The sequence below is a fragment of the Stenella coeruleoalba genome, assembly GCF_951394435.1.
Source record: "Stenella coeruleoalba genome assembly, chromosome: 7".
Lineage (NCBI taxonomy): Eukaryota > Metazoa > Chordata > Mammalia > Artiodactyla > Delphinidae > Stenella > Stenella coeruleoalba.
Window position 1 is genome coordinate 115,098,771 of NC_137153.1, and position 18,334 is coordinate 115,117,104.

The 18,334-nt window shown below is 48.5% G+C and overlaps 1 protein-coding gene across 7 annotated transcripts; it reads right to left on the bottom strand.

Annotated features, from left to right (window-relative positions):
- Positions 1 to 283: 283 nt before the first annotated feature.
- Positions 284 to 17,238, bottom strand: ST6GALNAC6 (ST6 N-acetylgalactosaminide alpha-2,6-sialyltransferase 6). Of its 7 annotated transcripts, none has more exons than XM_079927854.1 (7): positions 17,030 to 17,238; positions 15,823 to 15,877; positions 14,077 to 14,167; positions 11,925 to 12,104; positions 10,062 to 10,468; positions 2,456 to 2,563; positions 284 to 1,754 (listed from the first exon to the last, which is right to left on the bottom strand). In XM_079927854.1, the coding sequence occupies exons 2-7, from the start codon at positions 15,846 to 15,848 to the stop codon at positions 1,430 to 1,432; spliced, it is 1,137 nt and encodes a 378-aa protein (XP_079783980.1). In that variant the 5' UTR covers positions 15,849 to 15,877; positions 17,030 to 17,238; the 3' UTR covers positions 284 to 1,429. The 7 variants fall into 7 exon arrangements, with proteins under 7 accessions (XP_079783980.1, XP_079783978.1, XP_079783982.1 ...); XM_079927852.1 differs by lacking the exon at positions 17,030 to 17,238 and adding an exon at positions 16,692 to 16,969; XM_079927856.1 differs by lacking the exon at positions 17,030 to 17,238 and adding an exon at positions 16,692 to 16,783 and having other exon boundaries at positions 15,693 to 15,877.
- Between the last annotated feature and the right edge of the window lie 1,096 nt (positions 17,239 to 18,334).

Genomic DNA, 18,334 nt, shown 5'->3' on the forward strand with positions numbered 1-18,334 from the left:
GAGGGGCAGTGACTTGCTCAAGGTCACACAGGCAAGGGGAGGCCAGACTGGAAGAGCCAGGTGGGCTTGGCTCCGGAAGCCCATGTACCTCCAGCCCCCAGGGCTGCCAGGTCTCCACCCAAGCTGTGAAATGCATGACTCACTGGCCAGCTGACAAAGCTGGACATCCTGCTTGTGTGTGGGCGTCCAGCCCGGACAGTGTGGGCACCGTCCCGACGGGGCCCGAAGTGCAGGGCCAGAGAAAGCGGAGCTCGAATCCAGAACACAGGAAACGCAGCCGGAGCTTAGGTGTGTTTATTCCTGTACAAATCATTACAAAACCAAGTCTAGGGTAGTCACCGGCCCCCACCCCTTGCCCCAGTGTGCAATGGCTCACTGCGGGCCTCCGTCTCCTCCACCTGACTCGACCCATTGCACAGCCTCCTCCAGTCTTCTCTTCAAGACTCCAGAAGAGCAGGGATTAAACCCACCCCACTGAAGTCCAGCAATAAAGTGCCTGATGGAGAGACAGGGGACAGAACACAGGCAACAGCTCCCAGCCCCCTAGGGCCTTCCCAGGCCCAGCCGGGGGAGACCCTTGGACTACTCCAGCAGCTGCAGACAAAGGGGCTGCAGGAAACCTCAGTTGGGCTGGGATCCCCCCTCTCTCAGCCCCAAGGGCTCCTCCAACAGGTGGAAAACCTCACTGCTGGATGGCAGAAAAGGGGGCCTGGCTCTTTAAGAGCCACGCTAATGGCAGCTGGGTGGAAGGGCTAGGAAAACAGCTGAAGGCTTGTCCCTTCTTTTCAGAGTTCCCCAAAGCCTGGGAGAGTTTGCGCAAAAACATCCTCAAGTTTCCAGGAGGAGGTGGGGAAGGGAACCCCAGACCTTCAGAGAGCTGAGCCCCCCGGCAAGGGGTGGTGGCTGGTGGGGTCCAATCTTGACGGAGGACAGACCCAAGGTGGTCGTTGGAGGAGGTGGGAGGGTTCTCAGACTCTAGAACCTGACACAGGCAGAAGGATGCCCAGAGAGGGGGCAAGGGGTCTGTCCAAGGCCACTCACGGCAGAGCCAAGACCCGGACACCTGCCTCCCACGCCTGGAACCCCCCGAATCCCACAGATGCCCCTGCCTGGGCTCCAGACAGCTTCCACCGCCACACAACCTCTTTCTGGCTCTGGGGAGTGAGGGGACGACACGGGTTCCCAGCTCCTTGGGACAGAACCCCACTGCCCCAACCAATAGGAAGTCATTTAGAGTCCATCCTGAGACTCTGAACCAAGGCCTCATGGGAAACGACACGACATTAGCCTCGGATGACTCAGAAATACCCTGATTGACTATGCTCAGACCCTGACTGGACAAGAAATACCCTCGACACCCGATTAACCACATAGAACCCCAAATCCCTGATTGGCCAAGAGATACCCCCAGGCCCTGAACGGCTGGAGATTATATCCTCTTCAAGGCCGGAATGGCCAGAAGACACTCTGACCAGCCTTGATTAGCCAGACGATGGCCCTTGGTCGAGCGGCTGGGCGGAGACCCACTTCTCCTGTGTCCCTTGTGAGAGTCCCACAGGCAGGGTGGCCTAGGTCCAGGAGGGGTGGGAGAAGGTGATTCCGTACAGCTGGGCCCAGGACGAGAAGACCCTCTTTTCCGTGATGAAGCGGTGGTGGTTGCCCTTGCGGCTGTGCTCATTCTGGATGTAGGTGACACACTCGTCCGGCCCCTTGGGCTCATAGTAGTGGTAGGGCATGCGCTGCAGGCGGGGCCGCTGGCTGGGGCAGAGCAGATGGGGCCATAAGGGCAAGGTGGGCACCAGCAGGACCCTGCCCTTTCCAGCCCCTGACCTGCTATAGGGCCTCAGTGGGGGAAATCCCTGCCCCTCCTTGGGCCTCAGTTTCCCCACCTATGAAATGGGTGTAGGATGGACTAGGTGTGTGACTCTCAAACTTTCTTTTTCCTTTTTTTTTTTTTTTTTAAAATGCAGTGGAAACTTTTCCTTTTCCCAAGAGGGTGGCAATATGGGGTAGTGGTAAGGACTGTGGGCTCTGGAGCCTGGCCCCCACCCCTTACCGTTCGTGGGAACTGAGGGCACTCACAAAACGTCCTGCTCAGTTTTTCTATCTATGAAATGGGAGGAATAGTGCACTTATCCCTTAGGGTCACTATAAGGAGTAAATGAGATAATAAAAAGCCATGCTTGGTACACGGTCAGCACTTGGTAAAAAACAGCTGTCCCCTGCTGGGCTTTTCATATCGTAATAACGAAAACAGTTATTATTAATATACAAATTCTGGACTCTGGCTAAGCTTGGGATTGAGGCTCCTGGGGTGGCTCTAAAGAGCCTAGATCTCGGCAGAGCAGTTTGAATACTATAAAAGAGAGGCCCTTGAAGGCACCCCACCCAAGGTTTCTGGGACCCCAGCTCCACCCTGCAACCAATGGCTGGGCATCGCCCTGGGGGTGCTCACCTGCAGTAGTCGGGGGGGACCATGCCATAGACGTGCACATGGTCACACAACTCCACCGCAATCACCATGGTGAACCAGCCTGTGCTCAACCACGAGTGGGACTTTTCCCTGGGGGCAGAGAGGGGTCACGATGAGGGGGCATGCAGGCAGGGAGGAAGGGTCAACCCACACAGGGTTTTCCAGAGCTCCCCCCACCCACTCATGGGGCCTTCCCCCCACTTCAGTCACCCCCTGTCCAGCCCTGCTGTGGCAGCACGGGCAAGCTGGCAGAGGGCAAGCTGTCTGGACAGAGATGAGGGGTGTGGGGTCTGCTCCTTTGAGGGGAGGAATAGGAACACAGCATGCTGGGAATTAACTCCTGGGGAGGCTGGTCACACCTGGGCAGGCTGGGAGTAACCATGATCACAGAGCATGGTAGGTAGAAGCAGTTATGTACATGCTAGGAGAAAACTCCTAAGGGGAGACTAAACAGAGAAGGTGATGCCGGAAGTGACCACAAGTTCAGAGCAAGGCATGGAAAAAGTAACCAAGAACCTCAGGCTGTGTGCCCACTACAGCAGTCACTAGCCACGTGCGGGCACACGTGAACACTTGACATGTGGTTAAGACGTGCAGTCAGTGTAAAATACACACTTGATTCCTTAGATAGTATGAAAAAAAGAATGTAGAATATGTCACTGATCGTTTTTGATACTGATTACATGTTGAACTGAAAATATTTTGGATATATTTGATTGAGCGTGGTTCTTTGAAAAGTTTAAAAGAAAATAAACCTCTCATAAGACGGACAAAGAAGGGAGAAAAGACACAAATTACTAATATCAAGAATAAAAAAAGAGGATATCATCATAGACCCTGAAGATATTAAAAGAATAATAAGAAAACCGCAAAAAAAGACATACATGAATTTGACAATTTAGATGAAATGGGCCAATTCCTTGAAAATCACAAACTACCAAAACTCACTCAAGGTGAAATAGATAACCTGAATATCCTACAACTCTTAAAGAAATTGAATTCATAGTTTAAAATCTTCTGAAAAAGAACTCTCCAGGCAAAACAGTTTCACTGGTGACTTCTACCAAACATTTAAAGAAGAAATAAAACCAATTCTATACAATCTCTTCCAGAAAATAGAAGAGAAAATATTTCCCAATTCACTTTCTGAGGCCAACATTACCATGATACCAAAACCAGGCAAAGACAGTACAAAATAAACTACAGACCAGTATCTCTCATGAACATAGATACAAAAATCTCAACAAAATACTGCAAATCATGTCTAGCAATATATAAAAAGAATAAGACACCCACAACCAAGTGGAGTTTATTCCAGAAATGCAAAGCTGATTCAACATACAAAAATCAATCAATATAATCCATCAGATTAATAATCTTAAGAAAAACCATGTGAGACAATTCTCCAGCCTGTGGAAGGAAAACCACATTCACAGAAAGACAGACAAAATGAAAAGGCAGAGGACTTTGTACCAGATGAAGGAACAAGATAAAATCCCAGAAAAACAACTAAATGAAGTGGAGACAGGCAACCTTCCAGCAAAAGAATTCAGAATAATGGTAGTGAAGATGATCCACTACCTCGGAAAAGAATGGAGGCAAAGATCGAGAAGATGCAAGAAACGTTTAACAAAGACCTAGAAGAATTAAAGAACGAACACCTAGAAGAATTAAAGAACAAACAAACAGAGATGAACAATACAATAACTGAAATGAAAAATACACTAGAAGGAATCAATAGCAGAATAACTGAGGCGGAAGAACGGATAAGTGACCTGGAAGACAGAATGGTGGAATTCACTGCCACGGAACAGAATAAAGAAAAAAGAATGAAAAGAAATGAAGACAGCCTAAGAGACCTCTGGGACAACATTAAATGCAACAACGTTCACATTATAGGGGTCCCAGAAGGAGAAGAGAGAGAGAAAGGACCCAAGAAAATATTTGAAGAGATTATAGTTGAAAACTTCCTTAACATGGGAAAGGAAATAGCCACCCAAGTCCAGGAAGCGCAGGGAGTCCCAAGCAGGATAAACCCAAGGAGAAACACGCTGAGACACATAGTAATCAAACTGACAAAAATTAAAGACAAAGAAAAATTATTTAAAGCAACAAGGGAAAAACGACAACATACGAGGGAACTCCCATAAGGTTAACAGCTGATTTCTCATCAGAAACTCTACAAGCCAGAAGGAGGTGGCACGATATATTTAAAGTGATGAAAGGGAAGAACCTACAACCAAGATTACTCTACCCGGCAAGGATCTCATTCAGATTCGATGGAGAAATCAAAAGCTTTACAGACAAGCAAAAGCTAAGAGAATTCAGCACCACCAAACCAGAGCTGTACAACAAATGCTAAAGGAACTTCTCTAAGTGGGAAACACAAGAGAAGAAAAGGACCTACAAAAACAAACCCATAACAATTAAGAAAATGGTAATAGGAACATACATATCGATAATTACCTTAGACGTGAATGGATTAAATGCTCCAACCAAAAGACACAGGCTCGCTGAATGGATACAAAAACAAGACCCATACATATACTGTCTACAAGAGACCCACTTCAGACCTAGGGAGACATACAGACTGAAAGTGAGGGGATGGAAAAAGATATTCCATGCAAATGGAAAACAAAAGAAAGCTGGAGTGGCAATACTAATATCAGATAAAATAGACTTTAAAATAAAGAATGTTACAAGAGACAAGGAAGGACACTACATAATGATCAAGGGCTCAATCCAAGAAGAAGATATAATAATTATAAATATATATGCACCCAACATAGGAGCACCTCAATACATAAGGCAACTGCTAACAGCTATAAAAGAGGAAATCGACAGTAACACAATAATAGTGGGGGACTTTAACACCTCACTTACACCAATGGACAGATCATCCAAAATGAAAATAAATAAGGAAACAGAAGCTCTAAATGACACAATAGACCAGATAGATTTAATTGATATTTATAGGACATTCCATCCAAAAACAACAGATTACACTTTCTTCTCAAGTGCACATGGAAGATTCTCCAGGATAAATCACATCTTGGGTCACAAATCAAGCCTCAGTAAATTTAAGAAAATTGAAATCATATCAAGCATCTTTTCTAACCACAACGCTATGAGATTAGAAACCAATTACAGGGGAAAAAACGTAAAAAACACAAATACATGGAGGCTAAACAATATGTTATTAAATAACCAAGAGATCGCTGAAGAAATCAAAGAGGAAATCAAAAAATACCTAGAGACAAATTACAATGAAAACATGACGATCGAAAACCTATGGGATGCAGCAAAAGCAGTTCTAAGAGGGAAGTTTATAATGATACAAGCCTACCTCAAGAAACAAGAAAAACCTCAAATAAACAATCTAAACTTACACCTAAAGGAACTAGAGAAAGAAGAACAAACAAAACCCAAAGTTAGTAGAAGGAAAGAAATAATAAAGATCAGAGCAGAAATAAATGAAATAGAAACAAGGAAAACAGTAGCAAAGATCAATAAAACTAAAAGCTGGTTCTCTGAGAGGATAAACAAAATTGATAAACCTTTAGCCAGACTCATCAAGAAAAAGAGGCAGAGGATTCAAATCAATAAAATTAGAAATGAAAAAGGAGAAGTTACAACAGACAACGCAGAAATACAAGGCATCCTAAAAGACTACTACAAGCAACTCTGTGCTAATGAAATGGACAACCTGGAAGAAATGGACAAATTCTTAGAAATGCACAACCTGCCAAGACTGAACCGGGAAGAAATAGAAAATACGAACAGACCAATCACAAGTAATGAAATTGAAACTGTGATTAAAAATCTTCCATCAAACAAAAGTCCAGGACCAGATGGCTTTACAGGTGAATTCTATCAAACATTTACAGAAGAGCTAACACCCATCCTTCTCAAAGTCTTCCAAAATACTGCAGAGGAAGGAACACTCCCAAACTCATTCTATGAGGCCACCATCACCCTGATACCAAAACCAGACAAAGATGCTACAAAAAAAGGAAATTACAGACCAATATCACTGACGAATATATGTGCAAAAATCCTCAACAAAATACTAGCAAACAGAATCCAACGACACATTAAAAGGATCATACACCACGATCAAGTGGGATTTATCCCAGGGATGCAAGGATTCTTCAATATATGCAAATCAATCAATGTGATACATCATATTAACAAACTGAAGAATACAAACCATATGATCATCTCAATAGATGCAGAAAAAGCTTTTGACAAAATTCAACGCCCATTTATGATAAAAACTCTCCAGAAGGTGGGCATAGAGGGAACCTACCTCAACGTAATAAAGGCCATAGACGACAAACCCACAGCAAACATCATCCTCAATGGTGAAAAACTGAAAGCATTTCCTCTAAGATCAGGAACGAGACAAGGATGTCCACTCTCACCACTATTATTCAACATAGTTTTGGAAGTCCTAGCCACGGCAATCAGAGAAGAAAAAGAAAAGAAGTAAAACTGTCACTGTTTGCAGATGACATGATACTATACATAGAGAATCCTAAAAATGCCACCAGAAAACTACTAGAGCTAATCAATGAATTTGGTAAAGTTGCAGGATACAAAATTAATGCACAGAAATCTCTTGCATTCCTATACATTAACAACAAAAGATCAGAAAGAGAAATTAAGGAAACAATCCCATTCACCATTGCAACAAAAAGAATAAATACTAGGAATAAACCTACCTAAGGAGGTAAAAGACCTGTACTCAGAAAACTATAAGACTCTGATGAAAGAAATCAGAGATAATACAAACAGATGGAGAGATATACCATGTTCTTGGATTGGAAGCATCAATATTGTGAAAATGACTATACTACCCAAAGCAATCTACAGATTCAATGCAATCCCTATCAAATTACCAGTGGCATTTTTTACTGAACTAGAACAAAAAAATCTTAAAATTTGTATGGAGACACAAAAGACCCCGAATAGCCAAAGCAGTCTTGAGGGAAAAAAACGGAGCTAGAGGAATCAGACTCCCTGACTTCAGACTATACTACAAAGCTACAGTAATCCAGACAATATGGCACTGGCACAAAACGAGAAATATAGATCAGTGGAACAGGATAGAAAGCTCAGAGATAAACTCACGCACATATGGTCACCTTATCTTTGATAAAGGAGGCAAGGATATACAATGGAGAAAAGACAGCCTCTTCAATAAGTGGTGCTGGGAAAACTGGACAGCTACATGTAAAAGAATGAAATTAGAACACTACCTAACACCATACACAAAAATAAACTCAAAATGGATTAGAGACTTAAATGTAAGACCGGACACTATAAAACTCTTAGAAGAAAACATAGGAAGAACACTTTTTGTCATAAATCACAGCAAGATCTTTTTTGATCCACCTCCTAGAGTAATGGAAATAAAAACAAAAATAAACAAATGGGACCTAATGAAACATAAAGGCTTTTGCAAAGCAAAGGAAACTACAATCAAGATGAAAAGACAACCCTCAGAATGGGAGAAAATATTTGCAAACGAATCAACAGACAAAGGATTATCTCCAAAGTATATAAACAGCTCATGCAGCTCAATATTAAAAAACAAACAACCCCATCAAAAAATGGGCAGAAGACCTAAATAGACATTTCTCCAAAGAAGACATACAGATGGCCAAGAAGCACATGAAAAGCTGTTCAACATCACTAATCATTAGAGAAATGCAAATCAAAACTACAATGAGGTATCACCTCAACACCAGTTAGAATGGGCTTCATCAGAAAATCTACAAACAACAAATGCTGAAGAGGGTGTGGAGAAAAGGGAACCCTCTTGCACTGTTGGTGGGAATGTAAATTGATACAGCCACTATGGGGAACTGTATGGAGGTTCCTTAAAAAACTAAAAATAGAATTACCATATGACCCAGCAACCCCACTACTGGGCATATACCCAGAGAAAACCATAATTCAAAAAGACACATGCACCCCAATGTTCATAGCAACACTATTTACAATAGCCAGGTCATGGAAGCAACCTAAATGCTCATCAACAGACAAATGGATAAAGAAGATGTGGTATATATATACAATGGAATATTACTCAGCCATATAAAGGAACAAAATTGGGTCATTTGTAGAGATGTGCATGGATCTAGAGACTGTCACAGAGCGAAGTAAGTCAGACAGAGAAAAACAAATATTGTATATTAATGCATACATGTAGGACCTAGAAAAATGGTACAGATGAACTGGTTTGAAGGGCAGAAATAGAGACACAAATGTAGAGAACAAACATAGGGACACCAAAGGGGGAAAGCGGCAGGGGTGGTGGGATGAACTGGGAGATTGGGATTGACATATATACACTAATATGTATAAAATATATAACTAATAAGAACCTGCTGTATAAAAAATAAAATTCAAAAAGAAAAACCATGCAATATCAATTGATGCAGAAAAACATTTGATAAATTCAATATCCAGGAATGATTAAAAAAAACTCTTAGCAAACCAGTGAGAGAAGGGAACTTCCTCAACCTAATAACTTCCTCAACTCATAGCTTCAAAAACCTAGAGCCAACATCATATTCAATGATGAAAGACTGAACACTTTTGCCCTAAGCCTGAAACCAAGGCAAGGATGTCTACTCTCACCACTTCCAATACAATTCAGTGTTATACTGAAAGTACTAGACAGTGCAATAAGGTAAGAAAAAGAAATGAGGCATGTAGATTGGAAAGGAAAAAATAACTGTCCTTATTTGCATGTCCTTACATCATGATCATTTGCACAGAAAATCCCAAAGAATCTACAAAAGTCTCCCAGAACCAATAAGTAAGTTTAGTAGGATTACAGGATATAAGGTCAACACACAAAAATCTATCATATTTCTATATACTAGCAATGAATAATGGGAAACCAAAAAAAAAATTTTTTTTAATGCTATTTACAATATCTCCAAAAATTTAAAAATATTTAGATATAAATCAAACAAAATACTTACAGCATCTATATGTTGGACATATTGAATTAAGTAAAAATATATTGAATTTAATTTCACCTGTTTCTTTTTACTTTTTAAATGTGGCTACTATAAAAATTTTAATTACGTGTGTGGCCTGCATGATGTTTCTATTGGATAGCACTGGCTTAGCTTTTCTAGGGAGATTAGTCAGAGAAGGGCATACTGAGGGTGATGTAGCCTTAGAATAGAGCATGCTGAGAACAACAGTGTGCTTAAAGTAACATGTGCTGGGTATGGTCAACACTTTCCATGAGGCATGCTATGGGGCAGCTCTCCTAGAAAGATGCTAGGAGTGACTGTGCAACCTTAGAGTGGAGCATGCTGGGAGCCCTAGTCTCTCAGAGCCATTCACGCATCCCGGGGGAGACGAGGCCATGCAGAGCGTGTTGGAAATGACTCATGCTAAGAGCTGGACATGAAGCCAACTCCCCTAGGAAACCTGACCACAAGGTGGCAAGAAGTGACCACACCCTCACAGCAGTGCATGCTGGGAGCAAAAGGCCCTCTGGGCAGAGCGTGTTGAGAGGGAGCACAGGACTGGCCAGAGGGAGCGGGCAGGAGGTTGGTACCTGTCCTTGCCTGTCTCACTCCGGAAGAGGTCATCAAACTGGCGCATGCGGCCAAGAGAGACGGCGTAAGCCTCCATATTGGGGAACGCCAGGCCTGCCCGCTGGATGACGCGCACGAGGCTGCCCTGGGGCTTCTGCATCTTGTTTGGGGGACCCCAGAAGATGAACACGGTTTCAGGGGTCCGGTTGACGAACTCCTGGGGCCTCCGCAGCACACGGAATACGCTGGAATGGGCCACTACGCGGAAGGTGGTCTTGTTGCCCACGTCGGCTGAGTAGCCCGTGGTGGGTGCATCATTCATGCGTATTGTGCACTCGGCCCGCTCGATCTCAGGGCCCAGCTTGGTGCCCAGCAGGTGGCTGGAGCTGGTGACAATCACACACTGGTGGCACCGGGAGGGCAGAGTCTGGGGGGGTAAGGAAAGCCAACACTGTTATGACCACTCAGTGCCAGGCGCTGTGCTCCGTACATCCAGGTCTCCAGGAAGCAGGAATTATGATGTTCATTTTAAAGACAGGGAGACTGAGGCCCATTCATGCAACATTCAACACATCTTTATAGCAAGCTGGCTAATGGCCAAGTACAAGGGACAGAACAATGAACAAAAGAGACCCCACTCCTGGCTTCAAGAAGCTCACGGTTGGGGAGACACGGTGTACAAGTAAACGATAAAATAATGCCAGGTGGTAAGTTAAACACGCTGGGAAGGAAATAAAATAGAGGCAGGGGATCAAGAGTGGCAGGAGTGAGAGCTGCCCTAGAAAAGTCACCTGGGGAGGCCTCTCTGAGCTGACACCTGAAGGATGAAAAGGAAACAGGCAGGGGAAAGTATTCAAGCAGGAGAAACAGCAAGACCAGAGGCTCTGATGTGGGATGACCATGGTGTGTTGAGAAGCAAAAAAGGCTGCTCAGTGGGGGCAGAGTTAATGAACAAAAGAACAGAACAGCCATGCAGGGATGTCCCCAAAGTCATACAGCAGAGGAGTGCAGGGCTAGGATTTGAACCCAGGTCTATATGGCCACAGAGCCCCAGGACCAACACACTGTATGCAAAGACCCCGAGAGATTTATGAGGGTTTTAGTGAGGGAGGAGAGAGAGGTAGGCAGGGCCTGGGGAGACCTCCTCCTAGAAGATGGAGTCCATGCTTGAGGCCAATAATTTTCTCCCTGACCCCAGGGAAAACATTAGGGCTCAGAGGACCACAGGGTGAACTCCAGAAACACAACCTGAGTTTCATGGTTACCCAAGGCCAACAGAAGCCCCAGAATGACTGTTGGCCTCTTGACACAGCTGTAGCTCATCAGGCATTGGGGCAATACCCTGGCTCCTCCCCTCCCTTGCTGTGTGGCCTTGGGCAAGTGACTTCACCTCTCTGAGCCTCACAAGGGAGATAACGCTAACCTCACCGGGCTGGTATGAGGATTACTGCTGATCACAGTGTTCAGTGCACAGCAGGCAACTGACAATGGGCAGCCATTACTGTTACTGTTGTTGTGTTGTCAAGTACCCTAGTGTCCTACTCCAAAAGCCTATGTAGACTCCCACACAGAGACAGAGATCACTGAAAACCAGAGAGACTTTTCCAAAGGGATTCTGACTCAGGAGACGATAGGATATTAGCACTAAGGGTGGGACCTTGGAGAAAACTGAGGCCCAGAGAGAGACAGGGTACTTGTCTGAGGTCACACAGCCAACAAGGGGCTGAAGGCACTGGACTCTTGGGATTCACCCTTTAGGAAGGATGGTGGAAGCAGAGAGAAGAGGTGGAGGAGAAGAAGGAGGTGGGAGCAGCGATGGTGGGCAATGGGGAGGATAAGTCTCCAGGCAGCTCCCAGGGAGCTTCCCAAAGCAGCTGCCCTACCTTGTTGCCGAGAATGGGGATGTAGCCATCGGTGATGCTCCACTTCTTGAGGTTGACGGGCCGGCGGGTACGGCCCCGCAGGGAGCCATAATGAAAGACTTCGTTGGCACTGTTGGAGGTGTAGAGGATGAGGATGGTGATGAGGGCAAAAAGGATCACGAACACCGCTGAGCGCTGCTCCTGGAGAAGGGAGAGGCCAGTGAGGGCCCAGCTGCCCGGCAGGCTCCTTGCCACCTACCACGCCTGCTGATTCCTGCTCTTTATTCCAGACCAGTTCAGGCACTACCTCCCCCAGGAAGGCCTCCTCCAGCCCCCTGAGCACCGCCTATCACTGCACCAATCACGCTGCATTCAAAGAGCCATCCCCCTCAATTAAACCATGAGTTCTGAGGGCTGGGACTGAGTCAGCTTTGATCCCCCCTGTATCTCAGCTCCCAGGGCTGGGCCCAGAGCACAGAAGGTTCTCAGGGTTTGCTGGATGAGATTGGAAGTGTGGGTCAGAAGGATCCTTCCAGTTGCAGCTGGAAGGATGCTTGGAGACAGGTGGGACATTCCAACGAGAGGGTCTAGGTCTTCCCCCAAACAGTAACTCTTTATAAATGTTTACCATTCATTTAAACCTGAAGGGAAAGGATCTGGTCAGGAATCAGGATGCATGGGTAGTCAGTACACCAACATATGGCAAAGGGCAGGAAAGTGATATCCGAAGTGTCCACTGGTATTTATTTGCCTGGGGTCTGCAAGGCTAGGTGGGACCCGGGAGTCCTGGCTTCTTGTGCTGAGCCCCCTGGGCTGGTTATTAATGTACTGCTTCTCAGCTCCAGGTTTACTCTTTTTGCCTGCTCTGTGAAAACGGATCTGGGCCCTTTACAGGTTTTTCCTTGCCAGCGAACTGCATAATAAACTTTGTCAGTAGAGGGCGCTGGAGAGACATGTCAGGAGGAAGGGAGTTTGCTTCCTGGTTCTGGGGGCTTTGGGCCTGGTGCTGGTGCACTTGCTTCTACAGTGCGCATGGCTTCTCCCAGTGGCCAGCAGCTTCCTCCAGCATCCAGCCTCAGGCAGTTTTGAAGCAGAGTGCCTCTGATTCCTGCTGCGACCACAGCTCCTCCAGAGTTGCGCTCATGTGGCACACCTGACACCAGTAACACCCAAAAAACGTAAGCTTCCCCTCCCCGGAGCAGTTTTATCTGATGCTTGAAGTGTCTCTTGGGAGTTATCTCTTGTGAACAGCCCTCCCTGTAGCCTAGCAGGTGGATTTATGACAACTTCCACAGCACAGCCCCACAGTGAGTTCTCTGCCATCCAGTGGGCCAGAGCTGTACCCTCTCCAGCCCAGCAAGGCCTGGGTCTCAACCCTGGGTGTGGTAGCAGCTCCTTTTCTTTGGGCCGTGCCACACGGCTTTCAGGATCTTAGTTCCCCAACCAGAGATCGAACCTGGGTCCCAGAAGTGGAAGCACCAAGTCCTAACGACTGGAAATTCCCAGTAGCTGCTCTTATACCTGCTATCCCTGTATTCTGTAGAGTTCTAATCCCCTGTTACTCCAATGCCCAATTAAAATGAGTAATTCTTTATATTAAACTTTCTCTATTCAAATTACTGAGTGGTTTCTCTTTCTGGATTGGACCCAGACACACTCAGATCACCCCACCCCCAACCCCCAGGCTCTGCCAAAGCTGTAGTGCAGCTAGGAAAGGGGTGTGCAGGGCCAGGCACATAGTAGGTGCTCAGGAAAGCATAAATGAATGGATCATGGGAACCCTGAAACCCTCAGAGTGATGCTCACAATATCATGTCATTTTTGACTCTGACCACTGCCCCCTCTCCCAACCTCCCGTTCACCTTCACTCCCCACCCCCACCCCCTGCACAGCACTCCACAGTCACCTTCTCGGCCAGCCGTTTACCACAGATGGACCAGTCAAGTCTAGGAGGACAGAGGTGGACCTGGGCCCAGAGAGAGGCAGGAGCTTGCCCAGGCCACACAGATCAGTGGCCACAGCAGGGCTCACACCAGGGTCTCCCAGGCATCAGCAGCTTCTCGGCAGGGAAGAGAGACTTGTAGCGCCTGGGTCTGAGGCAGGTCCAAAGGAGCCCATTTCACGGAGGGAAATAAGAAGCTGAGATGGGGACAAGAAATGAAGGGAGACTTACTTTGTTGCTACTCATCTCTCTCCGGCGTCTGCTGAGGGGCAGGGGCCAGCGTCCTGCAGGTGGCCCAGGGGGCAGGGGTGTGGGGTCACACCTGCAAGCCACAGAAAGAGTTATGGCCTGGGTGCCTTCCCCCAAGTCCAGCTGGTCCTAGGCTACACCCTCCCCACCCCTGCCAGCCCTCCTACCCACCCATGACTTCAAGGCTCAGGGCTGTACCCACTTTGCAGGTGGAGACACTGAGGCCCAGAAAGGGCAGGAACTGGCCTGATGTCATACAGCCAGGTGGTGGCAGAGCCCTGCCTCTGTCTCTGCCCGTGCACTCTCCCACTCTGCTCGAAGGCAGCTGGCAGGCCTAAAACTGGCTCTCTTGCTAGGGGGGCCTGCCCCCCACCCAGCAGGAGCCCCATTCACACGCCTACTCTAAACCCTGTCTTATGTTCCTGAGGCCTGGGAATAACATTCCTTGTAGGTCCCCAAACTCCTCTAAACTCATACCCTTCCAGGTCTTGCATAAACTGGCCCCTCTGACTAGGACACCCTCCACAATGTTGTTCACGCCCACTCATCCTCCCAGCCTGAGGTGGGCCAGGAATGTGCCCTGCGTGCCACCTCCCCGCTGAGAGCTCTCTGAGGTCGCAGCTGGCACAGGGCCTCACATTCTCTGCTGTGTCTCCAGAGCCCTGGAGATGGGTGCAGGAGGACTGCTGAATGACTTCACTCTTATCTTTTTTTTCCCCTTTGACTTTGTTCATTAATAAGATCTTGGGGGTTAAGGGCTCAGACTCATCTGTCCAATGGTTATAATCACAGCCCCACCCTGGGGCGCAGTGGGGTCCGGGACCATACAAGCTCAGCTCTGCTCCTCACTCCCCAACGCCCCCCGCCCATCCACGCACGACGCAGCTTCTCTGCAGATCTCAATTTCCCCACCTGTCAAAAGTGAGTAAGTACTTGTGTCCAGCCACCTCCAGCCGATTCGAGGCCAGAAGGCACTAAGGGAAGGAGAGTGCGCAGAGAGAGAAACTGGGGCCCAGGAGCTTCCCAGCTCCGTCCTTCCCTCCAGGGGCCTCCCATCTCCCGCCACTATCTCCGCCCCCTGACCTAGCAGCTGTTTACTCCTACACCGCCACCAGGAATAGCCAGAGAACCCCAGGCTAAAGGAGGTGCCCCCACGCCGCTCCTGATTGGTTGGGTCTTAACTCCGCCCACCACCCAACTCCGCCCACCACCCAACCCCGCCCCCTCTCCTCGGGAGCCCCCTCCTCCCAAACCCAGCTTCAGATTTCTCCGCAGCCAGCCTTCGCCGCCAGCCTTCAAAGCTATGCAGGGAGGCCCCTAGGACACTCATCCGGACTCTCACAGGGTCCAGTCCCTGCGGCACAGATCAGGAAACTGCGGCTCATCAGAAGGGAAGAGCGGCTTGTTCTTAGATTCATAGCCCATTAAGGCAAAAGTCATCCAGATCCCTGGGCAGTCCCCATCTACCCTGATGCCTCTAGCATTCCAGCTGCCTCTCTGAGCTGAGCCTCCCCTCTCACTACCCTTTCCTTTGGATGCCCCAAGCTCCAGACACACTAGAGCACTCCAGTTCCCAGGCCCACCCCCCACTTTCCCACCTTTGCCTGAGCAGTGCCCTCAGCCAGGACCACTGTCCCCCTGGTCAGGCCCGTCACAATCCTGCTCTGAGAAGACCATGGTCAGTACAGCAACTCATGTTCAAGTGCGAATCCCGGTTCCACCACTTACTGGCTGAGGGGCCTCGGGCAAGCCATGTGACCTCTCTGAGCCTCAGTTTCCTCATCTGTGAAATGGAATAATAAGAGTAGGTAACTCACAGTGTTGTTAGGAGGATTCAAGCAGATGTGGCAACGGAAGCACAGGATTTGAAAGTGCTTGATCAGTGCCAGCAGCTGTTAGTTTTGTGGTTATTCATTGTTCAAGGCCTGCCTCTCCAAGAACTTGCCAGAGAAACACTCCCCTGCCCTCTGATGCATGGCCCAGCAACTTCCCTCTAATATCAATAAATGTGGAGCCCTTGCTAAGCATCACCCACTCACTGAATCTTCCTGGCAATTCTGCACAGCAGGGGCTCTTATCCCCATTTCACAGACGAGGAGACTGAGGTTCAGAGAGGCAAAGTGCCTTGCAGAGCTGTCCAGAGCCTGCTGGGGTGCCTTATTTCCATGCTTGTTTCCAGGGAGCAGCCCAGGGCTGAGCCTGACTGGATCTCTCTCAAGGATCCCCCAGGGCTGGAAATGACCAGAGGCCACTGAGTGCGTTCCCAGCACCTGGCCCAGCACCGGAGAGCAGGACTGTTGGGAGCGACTTGCTCAGGCTAGGGAGGCAGCAGCCCAGAGCTCTGAGCCAGGATCGTGGACTCAGCCCCAAGGTGGGCCTAGCCGGAGGGCTGAAACCGTGAGCTCAGGCTATGGGGCCACACCCTGCCCTCTGTTTGGGGGCTTTGCTTCTCCCAGCTCGGGGAGTCCTCCTGCAGGCTCGGGACGCCCCCACGAGCCGCGTGGGAGGAGAGCTCCCGGGAGAAGGGGGAGGGGGGCTCCTAATTCCAAATAGGGGGCGCCGAAACCATGGGTGCACCTAGGAGGGGGACGACTCACCCTCTGCGCCCCGCTTGCGCTGAACCCCCCAACTCCAGCACTCCGGGGGGTACGGAGCTCTAGCCTCAGCTGGGAAGAGAAGGGAGGCAGGACGGCGGCAGGGTCCCCGAGCTCTAATGGGGTAGTCAGCGGCAGGAGGCCCCGCTAACACCGCGACAGCCCTTGGGCGCGGGGACCGGGATCTCCAGGCGCGGTTGCCAAGAGTGAGTGGGTCTAGGGGAGCCCCAGGGGCCCCCATATCAATCTCCATCCCCAGCGGCTCCTGGCGGCCCCACCACCACCAGGGGCGCAGGCAGCGCCGCCCTCCCGCTGCCCGCCCCCGCGCGGCGCCAGCTCACCTCCCCCGGGGAGCGCCCGGCTCCCCGCGACCCCCGAGCCCCCTCACATGGCGCCGGGAGCCACGAGCCAGGGTCCGCGCCACTCTGGCCGCCCAGGCCCCGCTGCAGCCCAGGCCCGCCGGGTCCTAGCGCCGCCGCTCGCCGCTCTCCGGTTCAGGCCTGGGAGGCGGGCGGAGCCTTCGGGGGCCGCGGGTGGCCCCGCCCCTGGGCGGTGCAGGCGGGGATGGGTGAGGGGCGGACGAGCCCCGGCCCGGGGCACCCGAGCGCCTCGCTTACTCCTCTGGGCAGCCTGTAGTGACAACGACAATAACAACAGTTTTCCGGAGAACATTTAGTGTGGGTCAGGCCCACTTCTACCTCGCTTTATTGTTACCACGACGGGGATGGGGAAACTGAGTCCCAGAGCACACTGCGCTTGGAATCAGCTGAGTTTCTCCCTGGGCATCCCTACCTCGGGCCTCCAGAGCCCTGCACCCAGTAGTCACCCTGAGTGAACTCAGGGATCCACTCTTGGATTCAAGTTCGACCCTGCCGTCTGCTAGCCGTGCGGCCTTGGCACTTACTTACACTTCCCCTGCTTCCCGGAAATAGGGAGAACAACCTCACAGGGTGTTGTTAGGATTAAAAATGTTACATTACTTCTTATAATAATTGTGGTATTCATTACATCATTTTATGCGATAGTGAAAAATAACTTAAGTAGCCTGGACACCTGGTTAAATGAACAAAGACACAGCCCCGCTAAAATGAATGACGCAGGTCAATAGGCACCGACAGGAAGGGATGTCCAGGATATTACAGGATACGTAATACGTGAAGAAAGCGAGGTTTTAAAATGTACCTCTATAATCACTTTGGAAAACAAAGTTGGAAAATTTTGCATTCTGCTCCTAGGTATATACCCTGGAGAAATTCTTGCAAATGTATGTAACAAAGTTCATAGCAGCAATGCTTGAAATAATACAACACTGGAAACAACTCATATAGCTATCAAGGAGAATGGAAGTTTTTAATTACATTATGATACGTTCACATGGTGAAATATTATATAGCGGGGGTGGGGGGGAATGACATGGATGAATCTTACAGACATGAGGAGTGAAAAAGCCAGGTCCTGGAAGACAAATGAAACTACACAATATACTGTTTAAGCATACAGCAGGCAGTAGGCCGCCTGTCATAGGACAGGAGATAGTTTTGCCTATCAGACTGATTAAAGTTTTAAAAGCAAAAGTCAAGAGTACAGCAGTCTCTGTGGGGAGGGATGAGGGAGAGGAGAAGAAAGGCAGGGGTGTGCAAGTTATA